Genomic DNA, 22,666 nt, shown 5'->3' with positions numbered 1-22,666 from the left:
TATTGGGGGCCGCCTAACTAACGCAAAGTCCTCCTCCACCACATACTGGAGGACATTTAGTAAGACTAATACACTAATTGCCGAAAGGAATTTATTTTGCATCCAGCATAATGGAAACCAGATGGATCCGTTATGCTTGCCCAAAAAGCTCTATTATGATGGATCAAAACGGAATGCCTCTAAAGGTTTCCGTTACTTTCCGTTATAACCATGTTATGATGGAAAACAATAACGGAATTCATAACACTGATGTGAACCCGCCCTAACAGATAACGTCTTCTACATCCAGACCACTATGATGACATTCGTCTCTGCAGATTTGGCGGAGAAAATTTTAGCTTCTTGCTTTACCAACACATAAGCACCCTGTACACTAAGACAGACTCCGCTTACTGCCATAAGCATGGCCATAAATATAATAGCAGCATACACTCTGCCCCTGAATACATACTATGAACCCTGAAAATAAAGTGCCACACACTCTGTTCCCTCTGTATATAGTGCCACACAGTGCTCCTAATGGTAGTTCCACATGCTCTGTGCCCCCTGTATACAGTGCCACACACTCTGTGAAACCCATATATAGTGCCTCGTGCTCTGTGCCCTCTGTATATATTGCCACACATAGTACTCCTAATGGTAGTTCCACATGCTATGTGCCCCCTGCAGTGGCGTGCCTGGGGGGGTGGTCCGCCCCAGGTGCCGACTCTCAGGGGGGTGCCAGAAGCAATGAGTGCTTCCATCAATACACATGGAAGCGCTCATTGCTGGAGCACTGACGCCCACATACTGTGGCTGGGCACGGGAGCACATAGTTCCCTCCCCCGCCGCCAATAACTGCCATAGGCTTCAGGCCTAGTAGGCCTGAGACCTATGCTGTAGTGAAATCCTGACGCAGGCATGCGTGATGACGTCATCGCGCACGCCTATGTCGGGACGCAGCACAGTGAAGTATGCGCACCTGCCATCGTGCGCCTGGACATAGGTGAGTATTTAGCTTTTATTTGACATGGGGGGGACAGTACATCGGGTGGACAGTATGGGGGCAAATTACTATTTGGGGGAAATGGTGGGATACTGTGTGGGGGCAAATTTTTATGGGAGGGATTACTACAGTATGTGGGGGCAGATTACTATATGGGGCAATGTGGAGGAAACTATTGTGTAGGGGAAATTACTGTATGGGGGGGCAGTGTGTGGGAAATTAATATGGGGCAATGTGGGAGAAATTACTGTATGGAGGAAAGTTTAGGGAAATTACTGTATGGGGGCAGACACAAGGAAACAGCCGGCACTCCTCTTCTTGCGTCGTGGTGCTCGCGTCTAAGGTATGAAAAACCCACTTCAATATTCAGAAAGAGACCGGCACTCACTTTTGGCGATTCAGTTGGCTTTATTCAAGCATTCAAAGCAACACGTGTTTCGGCTCAACACTGAGCCTTTGTCAAGCATAGTGAATTAAATTACAAAGCAATTTAAATAGAGCGCCATGTCCGGCGTTCAGACGTGATGACGTCACACTGTCATGGTTACAATGTATACCCAAAGTGAAACAATCAAAGTAGAAACAAAACAGTTGTAATTGAAGACGGATCACTTCAATCTGTGATCACAATAGTAAATAAATACTTGTAAATATTTATACAAAAAAAGCAGAAAGGAAAAAAAGTAAAGATGGCAAGCATGTAGTGCAGCCAGATATACAGAAGCCAAATTTGAAACTGAAATGTTTACAATTATATCCTGAGACATCTTCATCTCTTACAGGCTAAAAAAAATTCAACAATTTTTTATATATTTCGCATTATTAGCAATATATTTCGCATTATTAGCAATATATTTCGCATTATTTTCGCATTATTTTCAATATTTTCCATTTTCATTTTTTCTGTGACTAAGAAAAGAAACAAAATTGATCAAACCAGCAATACACAACAAATGAGCAATATTTGAATATATAGTATTTAATACCTTATAGGAAAGAACTCACTTCATAGTCTCGATTGAGACCTTTTGGTTCCAGAGTCTGCAGGGTGTGGATCCAATAGCTTTCCCGTTTTTTAAGCATTAATAACCTGTTGCCACCTCTACGTGGTTGCTGTATCTGTTCAATAATTTGAAATCTTAATTGTGATATGTTGTGAGAACATCTGTCAAAATGAAAGGGGACAGGCAATAGCAGATTTTTCTTATGGGGGCAGTGTGGGGGAAACTACTGTGTGGGGGGCAGTGTGGGGAAAACTACTGTGTGGGGGGCAGTGTGGGGAAAACTACTGTGTGGGGGGCAGTGTGGGGAAAACTACTGTGTGGGGAAAACTACTGTGTGTGGGGGGCAGTGTGGAGGAAATTACTGTGTGGGGGAAATTACTGTGTGGGGGAAATTACTATATGGGGGCAGTGTGGGGGAAATTACTGTGTGGGGGCAGCGTGGGGGGGTGTTGCTATTGGGGAGGCACTGTGAGGGGAAATTCTTTTATTTTTGGGGACACTATACAGGGATTATTACCTGGAGCACAATAGGTGTTACTATTATTATTACTGGGGGCACTCTAGGGGACATTATAGCTGCTGTGGACACAATAGGGACATTTGGGGTAATTTATCAAACTGGTGTACAGTAGAACTGGCTTAGTTGCCCATAGCAGCCAATCAGATTCCACCTTTCATTTTTGACAGCTCTTTTGGAAATCCAGTTCTACTTTACACCAGTTTGATAAATGACCCCAATTATGTCTATTAGGGTCACTATTTTTTCAGCAGTATAGTACCTGGGGCATTGGGAGGGCACAACGGGCACAGTATTGGGGGTGACAGCAGGATGACATTGTCGGGACACTATGATGGCGAGGTTGATGGAAAAACTGAGAAATCTAACGTGTCTGTATTACAAACTCTGTAGAGACAAGATGCGGCTGAAAGAATTTTTCATGGCGGTCTAACGGAGGAGAAGAGGAAAGAGAAGGTCTACATGACAGTCCGGCTTTCAGACTCCATGTCCTCCATCTGGACGGACACAAGGATGTCCTTTTGAACAGCTCATTCTCAGACAGCAGCACTGTGCTGTCTGAGTGTGAGCTGCAGGAAGAAAGTCAAAATCCCTCCCACCCCTGCAGCTGACAGAAGTTGATTTTTAACTTTATTTTTTCAATCCCTGTCAGCTGAGGAGTGGGAGGGGGCGTGGCATTACCAGATCGGGGCGTGGCTTAGTGGAACCTAGAAGTTGATTGTTAACTTCATTTTTTCAATCCCTGTCAGCTGAGAATTGGGAGGGCGCGTGCAGGGCCGTCTTTACCAAGGGGCAAAAGGGGCAACTGCCCCGGGCCCAGTTGCTCCTGGGGGGCCCAAGGCAGCTGCCTCTTGAGCCCTGCTAGCTACTGCACCGGGTGTCAAGCTGTCTGTGTACTTTAATGTTGTGATCTAGGACCTTAGATGACATCATCACCATGTGACCTAGCAGGAGTGTTACAGAAGTTAACTGTGGAGCTTTTTTGTGTGAAGATTACATCAGAAAAAGGTGACAGGGGCTGTTATGTTAATATACTGTAAACTACTGTATAGTGAGGTGCTGTATACTGTGGGGGGCTGTATATTGTGTGGGACTGTATACTGTGTGGTGGGCTGTATACTGTGTGGGGGTCTGTATACTGTGGGGGGCCTTATACTGTGTGGTGGTCTGTATACTGTGTGGTGGGCTGTATACTGTGTGGGGGCCTGTATACTGTGTGGTGGGCTGTATACTGTGTGGGGGCCTGTATACTGTGGGGGGTATACTGTGTGGGGGGGCTGTATACTGTGTGGGGGGCTGTATACTGTGTGGGGGGCTGTATACTGTGTGGGGTCCTGTATACTGTGGGGGGGCGTTATACTGTGTGGGGGTCTGTATACTGTGTGGTGGGCTGTATACTGTGTGGGGGCCTGTATACTGTGGGGGGGCCTTATACTGTGTGGTGGGCTGTATACTGTGTGGTGGGCTGTATACTGTGTGATGGGCTGTATACTGTGTGGGGGGCTGTATACTGTGTGGGGTCTGTTTACTATGTGGGGGCCTGTCTACTGTGGGGGGCTGTATACTGTGTGGGGGGCTGTATACTGTGGGGGCCTGTATACTGTGGGGGCCTGTATACTGTGGGGGGCTGTATACTGTGGTGGGGCCTGTATAGTGTGGGGGGGGCATGTATAGTGTGGGGGTCTGTATACTGTGGGTGCGGTATAGTGTGGAGTGCTATACTGCTGTACTGTATAGTGTGGGGGGCTGTATCGTGTATAGTTTGGGGTGCTGTATACAGTGAGGTGTTGTATACTGTGGGGTGCTGTATACTGTGGGCTGCGATACTGCTCTACTATATACTGTGGGGTACTGTATAGTGTGGGGTGCTATACTGCATACTGTGTGGTGCTGTATACTATAGGGGGCTATACTGCATACTGTGGGGTGCTGGGGTGCACTGTAACGCTAGGGTGAGCCGAGCCCTGGTCTCCTTCCTGCAGAGCGGTGCCCACTTCCAGCCTGAGCCCAGCTGCCCAGAGCACTGATCCTGAGCCGCTGGAGTCTTCAGAACTGGAAGTATTTACAGTCATTCACTGTACTCTACCAGATGTGTGGATTTTGTGTGTGTGTGTGTTGTGGTGGAGGGCGTGATTGCCTGCTAAGGTGTGGGAAGGCGGGATCCAGGGGGCCCAAGTAAATTTGTGCCCAGGGTCCAATCAATATTAAAGACGGCCCTGGGCGCGTGGCCTAACCGGATCGGGGGTGTATCCTTTTGAACAGCTCACTTTAAGACAGCAGCACTGTGCTGTCTGAGTGTGAGCTGCTGGGAGAAAGTCACCCTCCCTCCCACCTCTACAGCTGACAGAAGTTGATTTTTACCTTAATTTTTTAAATCCCTGTCGGCTGAGGATTGGGAGGGGGCGTGACCTAACCAGATCAGGGCGTGGCTTAGCAGGACCAGGAACAGGGTTTTAAGTTTGTCTTTTGAGGGTGGACACATTGTGGTAGGGGGTGTGTCTGGGCTCCTTCCTGCAAGAGTGACGCCCCTCTGGGCACTTACTGGCTCATTTGCATACCAAATAAACTAGATTTTCAGAGGATAAAAACATCTATTGCTGGAACAAAGGCACATCTTCAAATAAGGTACTAAGTGCTATTAGGCCATGGCTTTACTTGAATAGCGATTATCCTGGTGACAGATTTTCTTTAAAGCTCTCCTACAGCAGTGAGACTAAATGGCTGGGTTGTTATGAAAAGCTGGAGTAAAACTGTGTATGTGGAGGCTAACGGCCTGCAAGCTTCTATTGGCTAATGCATTTTTTGGGAATATCTCAAGAACGGTACGTCCTAGAGAGCTGAGACTTGGTCTAAAACCTTCCCGGACACCTGATGTACCTGTGTGCCAAATTTCGTGATTGTAAATGCGACTGTGCGGATTCCTTTAGCAGACACACACACATACACTCAGCTTTATATACTAGATTTTCCTCTTACATGTGCTTCTTTATTTACAGGACCTCATATGTGCCCCTATTATGTATAGCGCCTCTTATACAGTATGTGCCCCCTTTTTGTATATATAGTGCCTCTTATATGTGCAACGTGCCACCCCCCAGGGCCGATCGTGTCCCAAGTTTTTAGGAATATCGAGTGGTGATATGGCCTGAACAGTTTGTGTGTCTCCTACCTGGATACCGTCATTCCCCAGGGTTAGGCTCTGTAGCAAAAAAAAAGTGAGTTGTAGTTTGTGTAGAATAATCAGGGTTCAGACTTTATAAAGTTCAACAGCTTTACTTTAATAAACTTTTATCCATAGAATATTTGGTCTTTCTCTTGCTTTAGAAGGTTTTGGGGTAAACTGGCCGGTGAGCTCAGACACTTTGCTTTGCCTTTCTCTGCTGTGCTTATCTCTGGCTTCGGTCTGGTTACTGGACTTTATGACAGTTCCGGTACCTTTGAGTGGGGTCTCCTTGGCTGTTGACCCCCTTGTATTACTCTGTCTATAAACTGTAAGTAGTCACGGTGCTCTATGAGCTGCTTCCCTTTGGAGACTCCTGCTGCAGGAGGTGGGGGGGGGGGGGCATTTCCCTCACTGCGCCATCTCTTGTCTTTCCAGCTCCACATTCAACTCTAGACTAACCATAGCTTCCTGCAACCCTTCCCTTTGTAGGAAACAGGACTAGCCTATTTATGCCATAAGGGGGAGAATGGAATGGTAAGTTCAATTCTATTTAAAGGGACTCTGTCACCAGTTTCTAACCCCCCCTTTTAAAACTATTGTTCTCTCCATGGTGCCCTTGTCATTACAAAGCTGTTGTTATAAGATAAATCCGCCGTCTAGTTTTGATAAAAATCGCTTTTATCTAACCTGTCAATCTTCTGGATAAGGTGCCCAGGGCGTTTCTGAAGGTCTGAATCTGCCGCTCTCCGCCGCCGCCGTTGGTGCCCAGCTCCTCCCATGATCCTTTCAGCGCCACCTGGATGTAATGAAATCCGCCTCCGGCTCTCCTCAGTGCCCCCTCCTCCTTTTCAAAGATCCCGCGCGTGCGCACAGGCCTGTGCCTGATGCGCCCGTGCGGACTTTTAGATTCTGCCTCGTTGAGCGAAGTGCGCATGCGCGCGAACGCGCGCGCTTCGCTCAACGAGGCAGAATCTAAAAGTCCGCACGGGCGCATCAGGCACAGGCCTGTGCGCACGTGCGGGATCTTTGAAAAGGAGGAGGGGGCACTGAGGAGAGCCGGAGGCGGATTTCATTACATCCAGGTGGCGCTGAAAGGATCATGGGAGGAGCTGGGCACCAACGGCGGCGGCGGAGAGCGGCAGATTCAGACCTTCAGAAACGCCCTGGGCACCTTATCCAGAAGATTGACAGGTTAGATAAAAGCGATTTTTATCAAAACTAGACGGCGGATTTATCTTATAACAACAGCTTTGTAATGACAAGGGCACCATGGAGAGAACAATAGTTTTAAAAGGGGGGGTTAGAAACTGGTGACAGAGTCCCTTTAAAGATCTCTCTCTCTGTCAGATACACTGCCACCTGCTGGACAACCAGGCACATTACATGTAATAAAATACATAAGTTACATAGCATTGTTATTAAGGGCTCATTCAGGCGGCCATTCATTCCAAAGGGGCTGCAAAAGATGCGGACAGCACACTGTGTGCTGTCCGCATCCGTAGTTCCGTTCTACAGCCCCGCAGTACACTGCTGTATATACTATATATCTGTACCAACACAGTAGTGTCGGGCGTGAATATTCAAATAGCGAATATTAATCGCGACTATCTGCACTTTGAGAATTAGTGAATATTTAGAATATAGTGCTATATATTCGTATTTTTAAATATTCTAGATTTTTTTTTCGATGATCGCTCCCTGCTTCTTGCTTGTGGGCCAATGAGAAGGATGCAATGTTTTTGTCTGAGCTTAGAAACATCCCTAGCAACCAATAGAAAAAGTTGCCTACCCCTTACTATATAAGAACCTCCCCAGCGGCCATTTTCTACAGTTCTTTAAAGTTCTGAGAGAGAGAGCAGTGTCATTGCTGTGCTCTGTGATTTCCACACTACATTAGATAGATAGTTAGATAGCTTACCGTATATATATAATACAGATAGTTAGTGGGAGATAGTCAGTGCAGGTTATATCCTGATATAGTGTAGCTCATGGATGTCAAACTCATGGCCCTCCAGATGTTGCAAAACTACAACTCCCATCATTCCCTGATAGCTGTAGTATGCCCAGGCATGATGGGAGTTGTAGTTTTGCAACAGCTGGAGGGCCACGAGTTTGACATCCCTGGTGTAGCTGATAGGTTCCAGTGCAGGGTGTTAGGTAGTGTGATAGGGATTACTGTTTCTCTGCTGTCCATACATACATGCTACAGACATAGTGCTGTGATGTCACAACAATACATAGTGCACCAATCAGTAATATGTAGTAAGACCTGCTAAAATGTGAAGTTTCACGTATTGCGCCAACATATGCGTATTATTAATTGCCAATTAGCGCAATCGCAAATATATTGGAGCACTCTATCTGCATATAAAGCCATTAATGTTCTGCCGTGCCAACCATTTTCTCCAGTCTCAGGAAACTTCTAGCAGCTTGGAAAATGTAGCAAAAGTGACCCACGCCTGTATTGCGTGCGCTCTACACGAATATTACATTGGCGATTTTCACAATCAAGAAAATAATAGCGAATTTGTGAAATATTCGCGAAATATCGCCAATTCGAATATTGCCCCTGCCGCTCATCACTACTTATCAGTACATTGCTGTGTATACCATATGTCTGTACAGACTGCATCTATTATTCCTCGTACCTCACATATCAGTACACTGTGGTTAGGGATGAGCGAATCGACTTCAGATGAAACATCCAAAGTTGATTTGCATAAAACTTTGTTTCAATGCTGTACGAAGAGAGCGCTCCGTACAGTATTAGAATGTATTGGCTCCGATGAGCCGGTTATTACTTTGGAACTGAACCCGAGTTCGGGAAATGTTTTATTACAGTAGAAATTAATTTATAAAGTTATTATGTGAAGTCTTGCGAGACTTCGCAAAAAGGCTCATCGGAGCCAATACATTCTGAAACTGTGCGGAGCGCTCGCTCCTTACAGTATTCAAACAAAATATTATGCGAATTGACATCGGATGTTTCATCCGAAGTCGATTCTCTCCTCCCTATTCTTTAGCATTCTGATTAACTTGGTAAAATATGTTAAACATATACCACAAACAGGTGATCAACAGCATCGTCAATGTGGTCTGCAGTCGCAACAGGTGGGCATGTTTTATGTGCGGTCGACCACATGTGCAACAGGCCCAGTTTTCACAACTTGGAAAGTGCCAGGTCTGTTTCAGAAACCGGTTTCCCCATTGACTTCTCTTGGGAAATGAGATCCTGCGGTCAGCGTCAGACTGGGGTTCCTTGGGCCTACCAGAGGAAATTACTATTGGGGGCCCAACCCCTATATCAGTGATGGCTAACCTCCGGCATTCCAGCTGTGGTGAAACTACGACTCCGAGGATGCTCCATTAATTTCTATGGACTTCTGAGAACAGCCAAGCAAGTGTGCATCTTGGGAGTTGTAGTTTTACCACAACTGGGGTGCCGGAGGTTAGCCATCACAGGTATATATCATCAATAAAGTCTAACTGAACTGAAACTGAAGACCATTTATCAAACTGGTATAAAGTAGAACTGGCTTAGTTGATCATAGCAACCAATCAGATTCCACCTTTCATTTTCCAAAGCAGCTGTCCAAAATAAAAGGTGGAATCTGATTGGTCGCTGTCGGCAACTAAGCCAGTTCTACTTTACACCAGTTTGATAAATGATCCCAATAGGCCCTAGTGGACAGTGGTTAGATAAAAGGCAGCTCCAAATGCAATTTTCTCTTGAACCTTTGTGGCCAATTGTGGCTTCAGGGACTGGGACCACCAGAGGATCCTCTGGTACTCCGATGAGTCAGTCCGACCCTGGCTCCGGTTCTTGGTGGTCGTACCTTTACGCTTGCTCATTTGTCCTGATTCCAACGCATCAACTTTAAGAACTGACCATTCCCCCGTATATTCTACCCCTAGACAGCTGCCATCGTCACTCTATAATCCATCTTATTCGCCTCACCTGCTTCAACATTATGGTGTATTTTCTATACGTTAACCCTTTTCACTCCGGTCCGATGGATTTGAACTGTAGCTTTTCCATTTCTGAAACAAAAGAAGCAGGACTAACGTTGCCCAGATTACAGTCGGAACACGAGGAGCTTGGTCTATCAGGTGGGAGGTGAGGAGATGGCATAATGACCTATTAGTAAGAGGATGTATGGAGATGCAAATGTGCAGCGAGCCAGAACCAAAGAAAATAAATATGTGCGGATTAATAACAGACAAATAATAGGAGCTGAGGCCATACAGGAGACCGGCCGCCATCCAGAATAATAGGGGACCGTTCATGCGGAACACCTCTTAAGTAGTTTATAAGGGAGAAGGGCTTGTGGGGCCGAGGCATTCTCGGCACATGGCAGGACAAGGGCAGACATTACTGTGGTAAGAGGCAGGAGATACTATTGCAATATTACAGGAGATAATTGGCAGTCATTCTAATAGGGATAAGCGTGAATGGAAGCCCCGGGCACCAGAGGTGAGAAGTTTTATGGATTATAATAAAAATAATTGTGGGCATGTCACAGAAAATACAAAGGAATAATATTACCTCCTGTTGTATACATTTTAGTGACATCTATAGGTCTGAACGTTGCCGGTAGTCAGGTATTTAGAGCCCCAGTCCACTGTAGTATCTGCATCCAAAGTACATTTTTAGAATCGCATCATGTTTCTGGTACTTTAGTGGTTTCTTCAGGTTTTGGTACACCTGACTTCCTGCCTAGGAGACCACTACTTGAGTACATGTGACTGGTTGCACTGAAGTGGTCACAGGAAATTATGTGTGCTGTACGATAGACGATGACTGGGTTAGAGTTGCCATATTATAATAAATATGTTGGGTTTATGGTGTTTTTTTGTGAAAGTCATGGTAAAAAAAAAAAACACAAAACATGAACTGGCATGGGTAAAATGTGTAGGCCATGATTATAAGCGGGCAATACACATTAGATAAATGTTAGCTGAACCCACTGATTTCAGCAGGACCTGGCGACCATCTAATGTGTATGGAGATCTACAGACCCTTCCCTGACAGCAGATTTTGGGGGTGATAAGGATTTGGCAACTGGAATTTAACATGCCTTATCCTTGGCCCATCTACCCATTTAGGGTGAGCCAAGTGGGCACATGTATGGATGGGTTGGGAGGGCTGAACCATGAGATCTAATGTGTATGGAGGGCCTTAGGTCAGAGTCTCAGAGAAACGAATAGCAATGTCTCTCAGTATCTTCCTCCTTCAACCTCCACTCTTGACTCTAGGGATCATGAACACAGGCAGTGTGTGCACGCCAACCTGCTGAATCTTGGAATGTCCTTGACTCTGTGCTGCAATCTCCCACCAGCGCCAATTCCACATTTTCCTGATGCTGCTGACGGTCCTAGGGCACTGTGGGCCAAACAAAAGAAGTGTATCCAATGCGAATAGAAAGTACCTTGTTGGATTTTTTTTTTCTGGCAACCATGAACATGGTACATAGACTTGCTTATGGTCCTTCTGCCCACTCAGGTTACAGGGTTATTCTTGCTGTCAGAAATGGTGGAAACCTTGGAAGAACCGCTGATGGAAGGCCCCAAAGCAAATCTGAACACAATCTAAAGGTGGCCATACATATTAGATGTATGTTGGCCGATCGTGCCGGCTTAGGCAGGATCAGGTTAACATCTAATGTGTATGGGGCGCCTCCTGGCTCTCCCTCACCAGAACATTCAGGGGAGAGAAGAGTCAAGCGTGTTGGACTTCAGCATGCCTCAACATTTTGTTCTTGGGGAGATAGGCCACCACCAAAGGTGGCTTTCTTTCTTCTCTGAGCTGAGCATGCATGTGTTTGAAGGGATTGGGGAAGACAATTGTTGGCCGAACAAATGTTTGATTGACAGTTTAGTCCAGTTAGAAGACCCAAACCCAAAACTTTTCTAAGTAAATCAATTAATGTCCGGCTTCACATAAAAAACATACAGGTGAAACTCGAAAAATTAGAATATCGTGCAAAGTTCATTTATTTCAGTAATACAACTTAAAAGGTGAAACTAATATATGAGACTCATTACATGCAAAGCGAGATATTTCAAGCCTTTATTTATTATAATTGGGATGATTATGGCTTAAATCTTATGAAACCCCAAAGTCACAATTTTGAGGTCCCCTTTGCTCAGGGGGTATGGATTAATTAGCTGACTAGACTGTGACACTTTGAGCCTAGAATATTGAACCTTTTCACAATATTCTAATTTTAAGCTGCAATAATGCAATTTCTTTTAATTTGCATTAATGAAATAAATGGACTTTTGCATTATTTTCAAATTTTTTGAGTTTCACCTGTATATCAATTTATTTTGCAATATATCCTACATGAACATACCAATGTCCCTATATACTTAATAAAACAATAATAACAAAAAATCATTACACGTATAACTACTAATATTAGAAAATGGTATGCAGTCACGGTCCCTCTATCTGTTCCTATTGCGGAGCTCACACACTGTTTCGGAACATTTCATATTCAATAGCGATATAAAAAAGAGCCAGCAAAGCTTCCTGTTATTGCAATCTTGCCCAAGGTAACGCTCTAAGTTGTTATAATTGATAGAGATGTGTGAATATCTCTCTTTCATTTTTTATGTAACTAGATTGATTTTCTAATGTAGTTACTTTAAGCTGCATCTTCCTCATCTAAGCAGTGCCTTCCCCTCCCCCTTTGCTCCGAGCTGCCTGTATCTCAGCAGTGAGTGCCTATAAAAAAGCACCTCCTTGAAGTGTCATATATGACGTAAGGGTACTTTCACACTAGCGTTTTTCTTTTCCGGCACTGAGTTCCGTCAAAAGGGCTTAATGCCGGAAAAGAACTGATCAGGCATATCCCCATGCATTCTGAATGGAGAGCAATACATTCAGGATGCATCAGGATGTCTTCAGTTCAGTTATTTTCACTGATCAGGCAAAAGATAAAACCGTAGCATGCTGCGGTTTTATCTCTGGCGAAAAAAACTGAAGACTTGCCTGAATGCCGGCATTTTTTTCCATAGGAATGTATTAGTGCCGGATCATGGAATGCTGGATCGGTCCCTTCCGGTCTGCGCATGCCCAGACCGGAAAAAAGGTGAAAAAAATAAATCCTTTTTGCCGGATGACACCAGAAAGACGGATCCGGCATTTCAATGCATTTTTCCTGACTGATCAGGCATTTTTAAGACTGACCAGGATCCTGATCAGTCTTACAAATGCCATCAGTTGGAATACGCTTTGCCGGATCCGGCAGGCAGTTCCGGCGACGGAACTGCTTGCCGGATCACTCTGCCGCAAGAGTGAAAGTAGCCTAAGCAGTATTAATGTTATTAAAACGCCATTATAAAATGGCGCCAGTGCACAGATGTTTACATTAAGTTCACATACCAAAGTTTGTAAGATAGTGCACAATGCGCAGACTCCAAGTGTTGGCTCTTTTCTTCTTAGCCAATGGCATGAGTCTCAGAGGGGGACACCCCCCCTGAAGATGTATAAACCGCTTTACTCATTGTAATAAACATAGAGACTGTCTTTGACCTGCCTTTGTGTCAGCATATGTCTCTGCCACGCGTAGATATTAACGCCTTGGGGTACCTTGATTTGGAGCACCAGAGTGTATCTTAAATGCTTCAAGTGGAAGCAGCTTCAACATAATAAAGTCTTGTTGTTGCCACTCAGTGTTACAGTTCATATATACCGTGCTTGCTGTGCACCAAAATCAGGTGTAATATATTGTCTCTCTGCTTACCAGAATCCTGATATGCTGATTTGGTATTACTGTTAGCAGTTCCTACATACGTGGTTTCCTCATATATAGCTGTTTGGCTTCCAGACCGCTGATTCACATGATCATACCCCGCGCCAGTGCCGGCACTAACTTCCTAGCGCATGCTGAGTTGGGGGTATTAAGACGCCAACTGTATTCCATGGCCACGTGTATTCGTTCTTGGTTCAAGTTTTTCAGCTCTATCTATATCGCTGTACTCTTTTATTCACCAAACGTGTTTCGAAACCAGCAAGGTTTCTTCTTTAGTGGTCAAAAAATTTAATGGAATCGAGGGACAAAGTCACTTCTTTTCCTGGATTACCATATTTGTTTAAAAACCTGGACCGGACTGTATTGGACCAGTATTGTTATACAGCGCCGTACATGTACGGCGCTGGTGTGATGTGTAAACATGACGCCCGCTCGCACGTGCAGCGGGCGTCATGGCCGGCAGATCTCTGCTATTTCATACAATAATGCAGATCGTGGTAATTAAATGCTTTAGATGCCGTGATCAAGTGAGATCACGGCACCTAAATGCGCAAAAACGTGTGTCCAATCCGGGCATAGGTAGGTTGCACTGAATACTGGTAGCCTTACTGAGTAGGCTAACAGTATTCAAACTGCAATTCTTATTTTGGCCACCAGATGGCAGGTCAGGATAAGAAATGAGCAAAAGTGAGCAAAAAAGCTAATAATAAATTCCTGATAAACCCAAAAATATATACAAAATTTAATAAGCTCATATATGAGGCACATAATGATTACAAATTTTATTTTTTTAAATGTTAAAAAATATATAAAAAATTCAAAATATATAAAAGTTTAAATCACCCCCCCCTTTCCGTATAATTAAAAAATAAATACCTAAATAACAATAAATATAAACATCATGGGTATCACCGCAACCGAAAATGCCCATACTATTAAAATAGAAAGTATAAATTCCAATACGGCAAATGGCGTAACAGAGAAAAATGGTCAAAATGGCCGATTTGCCATTTTTTCATTGCTTCTCTTACCCCAAAAAATGTAATAAAATGTGATAAAAAAGTCACGCATACTCCAAAATGGTATCAATTAAAAGTGCATATTGTTCCACAAAAAATTAGCCCCCAAAACAGCTCAGTAGACATAAGTATAAAAAAGGTTATGGGGTTCAGAATATGGTGATATAAAAAAAAAAATGTTCTCAAAGTTTAAATTTATTTTTACACTATTTAGACATAAATAACCTATACATACGGGGTATCGTTGTAATCGTACTCACCCGGAGAATTAAGGGCATGGATCAGTTTTTCCATGAACAAAACCCGTAAAACGGTGGAGGGATTGCATTATTTTTTTTTCCAATTCCACCCTATTTAGATTTTTTTTTTACTGCTTCCCACAACATTTTATGCCATAATTAATGGTGGCATTAGAAAGTACAACTTGTCCCGCAAAAAATAAGCCCTCATACAGCTATGTGACCGGAAAAATAAAAAGTTATGGCTCACGGGAAATAGGGAAGAAAAATAAAAACGCAAAAACGAAAAGTAGCCAAAGGGTTAAAACCTGGACCAGACTATGGTTGTTATTTTTGTCTATGTCTTATTCAGACATTGCGATTTGTACAAATACCTATTCATTTAGTTTTTTTCACTACACTCATATGTGGTTTCATGTAGTGTAACATATACAATAAAACTACTATCGATATATTGTCAGAAAAGGACATAAAAATAAAAAATGAAAAAATAAATAAAAGATGAAAAATAAAGAATAGAAAAATAGAAGTAAACAGAAAATAGGGGTGACTGTCGGCTGTTATGGGGCCAGTGGGAGGATGTGTAGGACATGTCGATGCACTGGTAAAACAGCCCGACATCGACATGTCGTGTAAATCTACCACCGGTCCATTATAGAAAACCAAAAATTTCCATTTCTGAGTTAAGTCCCAAAGGTGCCAACGATCCAAATTCATAAATCATTCTAGATTCATAGCTTGACATTTTTTATATCAAGTCCCCTCCTCTCCAGTCCTTTTTTACTGATTGAATCGCTGCATATTTCAAACCTGATGGATTATTGGCATGATGTACTGTAAAATGATGTGATAGAGTATGTTTTTCATAGCCTTTTTTAATATGATTAATATGTTCTGATATTCAGGTTTTTAACATTCTACCTGTGTGACCTATGTACTGTTTACTACATGTGCATTCTACCATATAGATTACTGCCTCACTGTTACATGTAATGTTTCTTTGATTTCCCATTTAAATGTGTTTACTTTAGATTTTATTATGGTAGTTTCTCTATGAAAATTAGTGACCCTGCAGTTGCTGCATAGGCAGTGGCGTACCGCAAATATAGGCAGGGTACGCCACTGCTATGGGGCCCGCCCCACAGGGGGGCCCGGAGCGCACGGAAGGCCCAGCTGCCTGCAACTGCACTTACTCCAGGCTCGGTCCAGTTCCCAGTGTCGCCAATAACACCCAGTTCACCCCCCCCCCCTCCTTCCCGAGTTCTCACTGGCTCCTAGCGCATCCTAGTACTCAGCCTGGCTGCGCGCTCCCTCGGCTCGTGTGCCTGCACAGCTTCACACAATGGGCCAATCAGCATTAGGAGTGTGCAAAGATCCTGCTGCTGATTGGCCCAGTGTTTCGCTGGCAGGCAGCAGGCGCGCACCCAGGCTGTGAGCTGTGCGCTGCGATTGGCCAGCGCTGCAGCCTAGTAGAAGGAGACGCCCAGCAGAACAAGGGCAGACTCCGCCTACTATAACTTACAGAGCGAAGATACCGGAGGGCATAGCGGGACAACGGAGCGGCGCCCAGGGATAATAGTAAGTGCAGTGAGATCCCCGGGCGCCGCTCTACATGTCAGCATACTTAGTTCACATTGTTTTTCCAGGTGAAAGGTCCTCTTTAAGGTTTCAGTCATACTGTAGATCTTTTTTTCTGCCTTTTAACTGTTAGGGCTACTTGTAGTCCTAAATTTGGGGCCCTCGTATATACTATGGGTGGTCTTTTTGGGAGAATTGTTAACCAATATTTTGTCTTCTTGTAATACCAATGTTTATTTATAACAGTGGATTTTTTTTATATTCCATATTAAAAGTTAATAACTATTTGGATGACTCTTCTACTTCTTTACTAGATTTTTCTTTTGTTTGGAAACATGTTTGCCTATCCAATTTTCTCACCTTATTTAGTGAATCGTCCAATAAAGGTAATGGGTATTTTTTTCTCTAAAAATTGGACCTTCATAGACCCTGATTCTATTTAAAACTGGTCATTCTGTGTACAGTTCCTTTTAAGTCGACGGAACTGACTAAATGGTACGTTCAGTAACCAGCGGGGTAGATGACAACTAGTATTTAATATGAAACATTTTTGCTACAGATTTTTGGTAAGTACTGCATACAAATTTCGATTCCTTAACCTCTATATTGAGATCTAAGAACTGTATGGACTGCATACTTAAATTTGATGCAAATTTTAAATTAAACTGATTGTTATTAAGCCCACTAAATCCTCATATGTATCTTTCCAAATTAAAATAATGTCGTCGATGTACCTTCGCCAGAGCACCAGACTCGACCCCAGCTTAGGTGTTTTTGACATACGGTATGGTTGCAAAAGATTATCTAAATATTGCGACAGGTTACATGTTAGTGAACCTATTAATAATATTAAAAAAGGCTATGAAAAACATACTCTATAACATCATTTTACAGTACATCATGCCACTAATCCATCAGGTTTGCAATATGCAGCAAATAATCAGTAAAAAAGGACTGGAGAGGAGGGGACTTGATATCAAAAATGTCAAGATATGAATCTAGAATGATTTATGAATTTGGATCGTTGGCACCTTTGAGACTTAACTCAGAAATGGAAATTTTTGGTTTTCTATAATGGACCGGTGGTAGATTTACACGACATGTCGATGTCAGGCTGTTTTACCAGTGCATTGACACGTCCTACACATCCTCCCACTGGCCCCATAACACCAAAATGTCACCCCTATTTTCTGTTTACTTCCATTTTTCTATTCTTTATTTTAATTTTTTTTTAAATTTTTTACTTTTATTCATTTATTTTTCTATTTTTAAATGTTTAATTTTCATTTCATTTTCTGACAATATATCGATAGTAGTTTTATTGTATATGTTACACTACATGGAACCACATATGAGTGTAGTGAAAAAACAAAATGAATAAGTATTTGTACAAATAGCAATGTCTGAATAAGACATAGATAAAAATAACAACCCTAGTCCGGTCCAGGTTTTAAATAACAATACTGGTCCGATACCGTCCGATCCAGGTTTTTAAACAAATATGGTAATCCAATATAAGAAGTGACTTTTTCCCTCATTTCCATTAAATTTTTTGACCACTGAAGAAGAAACCTTGCTGGTTTAGAAACGCATTTGGTGAATAGAAGAATACAGCGATATACTGTACATAGAGCTGAAAAACTTGAACCAAGAATGAATACACGTGACCACGGAACACAGTTGGCGTTTCAATAGCCCCAACTCGCATGCGCTAAGAAGTTAGTGCCGGCACTGGCGCGGGGTATGATCATGTGAATCAGCGGTCTGGAAGCCAAACAGCTATATATGAGGAAACCACGTATGTATGCACTGCTAACAGTAATACCAAATCAGCATATCGGGATTCTGGTAAGCAGAGAGACAATATATTACACCTGATTTTGGTGCACAGCAAGCACGGTATATATGAAACTGTAATACTGAGTGGCAACAACAAGACTTTATTATAACAACTTAGAGTGTTACCTTGGGCAAGATTGCAATAACAGGAAGCTTTGCTGGCTCTTTTAATATCGCTATTGAATATCAAATGTTCTGAAACGCCCTCCATTCATTTCTATGGAGCTGCTTAAAATAGCCAAGCACTGGCTCGGCTATTTCCTTCGGCCCAATAGAAATGAATGGGAGCGGTGGCCGCGCATGCGCGGTGCGCTCCCATTCACTTCAATAGGAGAGGCGGGGAGCTGCGCCTGGTGGTGGACGGACCCCGGGAAACCCGGGGTCCTCCAGCCACAACTGTCCCCTGGCTCCGTTCTCCTAGCGATATGCCCCCATTGTCTAAGATGGGATAACCCCTTTAATGGAATATTATATTACAGCAGCTAGGTGGTGTAGCAGGCTGGGCTATATTCCGGTGAGCTCCCTCACAAAAACTGTATTTTTCTCAGTAAATCGTCTGTGAAAAAGTTTTTTTTTCTTAGAGGCAAAAGATCCGATATAATAGTATTACTTTTGTTTTGTTTTTTTACTTTTAGATTTAAATTTAATTCAAAAATCATATTGGATCAAATAAAAAAAATTGCAGTGCTCTTAAATAAAAGGTCTCGCTGTTTCAATATTTTAATAGGATTTTTCTTTCCTGCAAAACAGAACAATATCACCTTAACGCCGGAGCGCTTCCATGTGTATTTGATTATCCAATACATATTTAATTAGCTTTGCGTTGGTTCTATAAATTGGATCGGTGCAATGGACATTGCAAGTTAATTAAAGTCTAAGTCGGTAATGTCCGCAGAGTAAATATATATTATTTAATGTGACGGGTATAAGCTCCCTCCGTCTCTCTCTTACTTTCTTTCTTTAGCTCCTGAACAATCAAATCCAAGCACAAAAAATGGTCTGGAGACGAGAGGGAACGCCATCTACACGGAGCTTTGGTTTATACTCTTGATGGCGCTATTGGCCTTACTGCTTCTGGCCATTCTCCTTTCCTTCATCCTACAGAGGAAGTTAAACAAGCAGCCATATCCGAGAGAACGGCCGCCATTAGTGCCACTCCAACAGCGAATGTCTCCAGCAAGTGCTTACTCAGAGAGTGACACGTACACGGTATGTAGAGATGTAGAGTGCGTGGAGTGAACAGGGTGGGGGGATGAGCGATCTAATGCTTGAATGCACTATATCAGTTGCCTAAAATTAGGTTGTATTTAAGGAACACGTCAGGCAAAACTTGTTATTCTCAAAACATAGGCCAAGGGGGTGGTGCATAAGCACGGACTCGTTCAAGTGACAGGTTTCTTATTTAATTACTCCTTGAGAATGGGGGCAGGACCCTCAAGATACTGTGAGTTAGGCCTCTAAAGCTTCATAGAAAAACCATACAATGACTCTGTGCTATGGCGTTTTGTGTAGCTCCTATTCGCTGCTATCCGACTTATGGAAGCAGCAGAGCATTGTTTGCGTATCTCCACTTCCCTTGGCTGGTGCTTACTGTGGCCTTTCATGGCCAAGATAGGACAACCCCTTTAAACAAGGTTACACCCTGTTGACACTTCCATCAATAACTGGGTGCTGGATCCATCCTAGGACAGACACTAACAGTGACTGACTTATAATGTATCCATCAAGTTTCTGACATGGTTCTGTCTCTTCAAACGGGAAGAATCATCTGTGGTGTCAGTAATAATTATGTCAAAAGACTGTGGTTTAGCAAAGTCCTCCGAATGTTCCTGATCTTGATAAGATGTTAGATAGATCCTTACCAAACTTGATTCGTGGAATGGCTCCACTCCTTGTGCACTTGATGGGTGAAGCCTCTAGCCATTGTAGAGTCCCATGTAAGAGGCTTCTGAGGACCTCTTCTGTACTGTGCTTCCTTCCATTACAAGATAGTTTCACTTGTTTTTTCTCGCTTTCCTTCTCTCTTATGGTCTCTTTCCTTCCTGTCTCTTTACCTTGTCTTACCTAGAAACGGTCATTCTCTGGTAGTCAGCAGCCTCTTCTGAAGTGTCCTGTATCTCAGGTCTCTAATTCACCAATGTGTGTTGAAAACAATCCAAAAAAGGTAAGAATGACAGAAAATTAAAGGGTTTGTCCGATTTTGTCATTTCCCATCTTGCCTTTTCCACCTAGGGCCGGCACTTAGTCCCATCGCCTGTGGAAATGGCAAGATGGGACAAACCCTTTAAGTTCCGATATCTTCTTCAGTAGAGGTGAGGAAATGATTTGTTTTGTCCGTTTTGTGGCCAACGGCAGAAACAATTATTTTTTTTTTTAATTGCCAAAGGTTGCCAATCAATTGCTCACTTATATCTTGATACAACCGCAGAGTTAAAAGATAAAATTCTGGCTACCTGCAGCTGCCACTAGGGGGAGCTCAATATTAACAGTATGCAGTAATCTCATTAGCTCCCTCTGGTAGCTCTGCTCTGGCATCAGAAGTCAGCCCCAGAACTACACAGCTCCATCCACTATGTAGTGGACAGAGCCAGTTACTGCAGCACAACTCCCATTGAAGTGAATGATAACCAGCTCCATCCACTACACAATGAACGGAGCAGTGTTGTTCCAGCACTGACTTCTGACAACCGATTGGTCGGGTGCAGGGTGTCAGATCCCCACCAATCAGACATTGAAGACCTTGGATTTCAACATGCCCAATCCTTTGTTCTGATGGGAGATAAGCCAACAGACCACCTTCAGACACGAAGATATTCCTGAAATATGATCCAGTTAGACTCTATCAGCTGTTCTAAGCCTTACAAAAAAAGTCATTTAAAGGGGTTCTCCTGGCTACAGATATTAAAGACCAGTCCTCCTCAATGTCAGATTGGTGGGGTGCGACACCCAGCACCCACGCCGATCAGCTGTTCTGGCATCGGAAACTATACCGTCTACAGACGGAAGCAGAAGGCTCCGTACACTGTGTTGTTTCCGGCAACGGCATATTACCACACAGCCCCAGTCACTTGAATGGGGACTGAACTGCAGTACGCAAGCACGGCCACTACATTGTGTATGGCGCCGTCTCCCCCCAGCTTCATACACAGTATAGCTTCTGGCGCTGTGGTCGCCCGAAACAGCTGATTGGAGGGGATGCCAGGTATTGGCCAAACCCATCTGCCACTGATTAGGATAGGTCATCAATGTCTGTAGCCCGGAGAACCCATTTAAGAGTAAAAAATCATATTCTGCAGTTTGAGGGCCAACGTGGTGGAATTTGTAGGGCAGATGCTAATAGTGATGAAAAGGTGACGTCAGGTCATTAACTTTCTTCTGTCCTTCAACACTTAGAGTGATCTTGTCGCCGATGTATTTGGTTCCTCAAATCGGATTACTCTAAAGAGTTACATAATGCACCTGGAGGTACAGTCGTGTGCGGTGGTGTACTTGACCTGTGTGTTCTCTGTCTTTCACATTCTCTATCGGATAAGACTTGGGCATGGAAGGCAAGAAACAGGGGAGGGAGCAGTTTGTAGGCCTTTCACATTTAGCTGCACACATGGCTGATTACGCACCGTTTTTCCGGGCATATACTATATAGACTATGCATATACTTTCCGTGTGGAAATTCACCTGCCATGCTGATTTTTAAATCCAACACGTGCCAATTGTTTCTGCAGGTTTGTGATTTTACCCTTTGCAATACAAGGGTGAGATCGGAGCACACCCAACATCAAAATCCGCAAGTAACAGATGCGGAAATGCAGAGAAACCCGCGATAGGGCTCGTTCACACGACCATATACTTTTTGTGCAAATCACGGATCTGAGCAGTGTGCACGCCACTGTAACTTTTGCAAACTCCTGTAGAAATGTCCTATCCTTGTCCGGAAAACAGATAAGAATAGGACAGGTTCTGTCTTTTTTGAGGGTCCGTGGAACGGACATACAGATGCAGACAGCACACGATGTGATGTCCGCATCTTTTGCAGCCCCATTAATATAACGGGTCCGCATTGGAACTACAAAAAATGCGGATTGGATGCGGACCAAACATACGGTTGTGTGCATGAACCCTTATTAGACATTTTTTTCCAGGCCAGTTGGACTTAACTCCTACAATATGGGACCTTATGAACATACCTTCTGCATGGGACAGGTTCTTAAAGTTTTGTTCTGGGATCAGGATATTGAAGGCCTATCCTCAGGGGCGTAGCAAAGGCTCGTGGTCCCTGGTACAAAAGTTCAGCTTGGGCCCCCCCTTCCCTCAGTGCGGTGTAGCCAGGGGCAGGGATGCAGATAGCCTTCATGCTGTCTGAGGCAAAAATAGAAATGCCCCTTCCCGACCACCCATGCCAAATTCTTGACCTAACCCCCTTCCCTCCAGCCAGAGGTATAACTTGACCAGCATGCACTTTCTATAATACCGGTGTCTTCTTATGTGGCACTCTTACATGGTGTCTACATATTCGTGGCAGGGCAGGATATTGCACCTCCTTACCATTCAAGTGAACGCAACAA

At 43.6% G+C, this 22,666-nt stretch overlaps 1 protein-coding gene across 1 annotated transcript in view; it reads left to right on the top strand.

Moving 5' to 3' along the window:
• The window catches only part of USH2A (usherin), a 426,892-nt gene that overhangs the window by 402,357 nt on the left and 1,869 nt on the right, over positions 1 to 22,666 (top strand). The window contains exon 38 of the mRNA XM_044291289.1: positions 19,069 to 19,313. Coding sequence (XP_044147224.1) covers positions 19,069 to 19,313 — 245 coding nt within the window. The remainder of the gene's footprint in view (positions 1 to 19,068; positions 19,314 to 22,666) is intronic.

The sequence above is a fragment of the Bufo gargarizans genome, chromosome 4 (genome assembly GCF_014858855.1).
Source record: "Bufo gargarizans isolate SCDJY-AF-19 chromosome 4, ASM1485885v1, whole genome shotgun sequence".
Classification (NCBI taxonomy): domain Eukaryota; kingdom Metazoa; phylum Chordata; class Amphibia; order Anura; family Bufonidae; genus Bufo; species Bufo gargarizans.
Note: the sequence above shows the minus strand (reverse complement) of the source record. Positions and strands in the feature narration are given on the sequence as shown.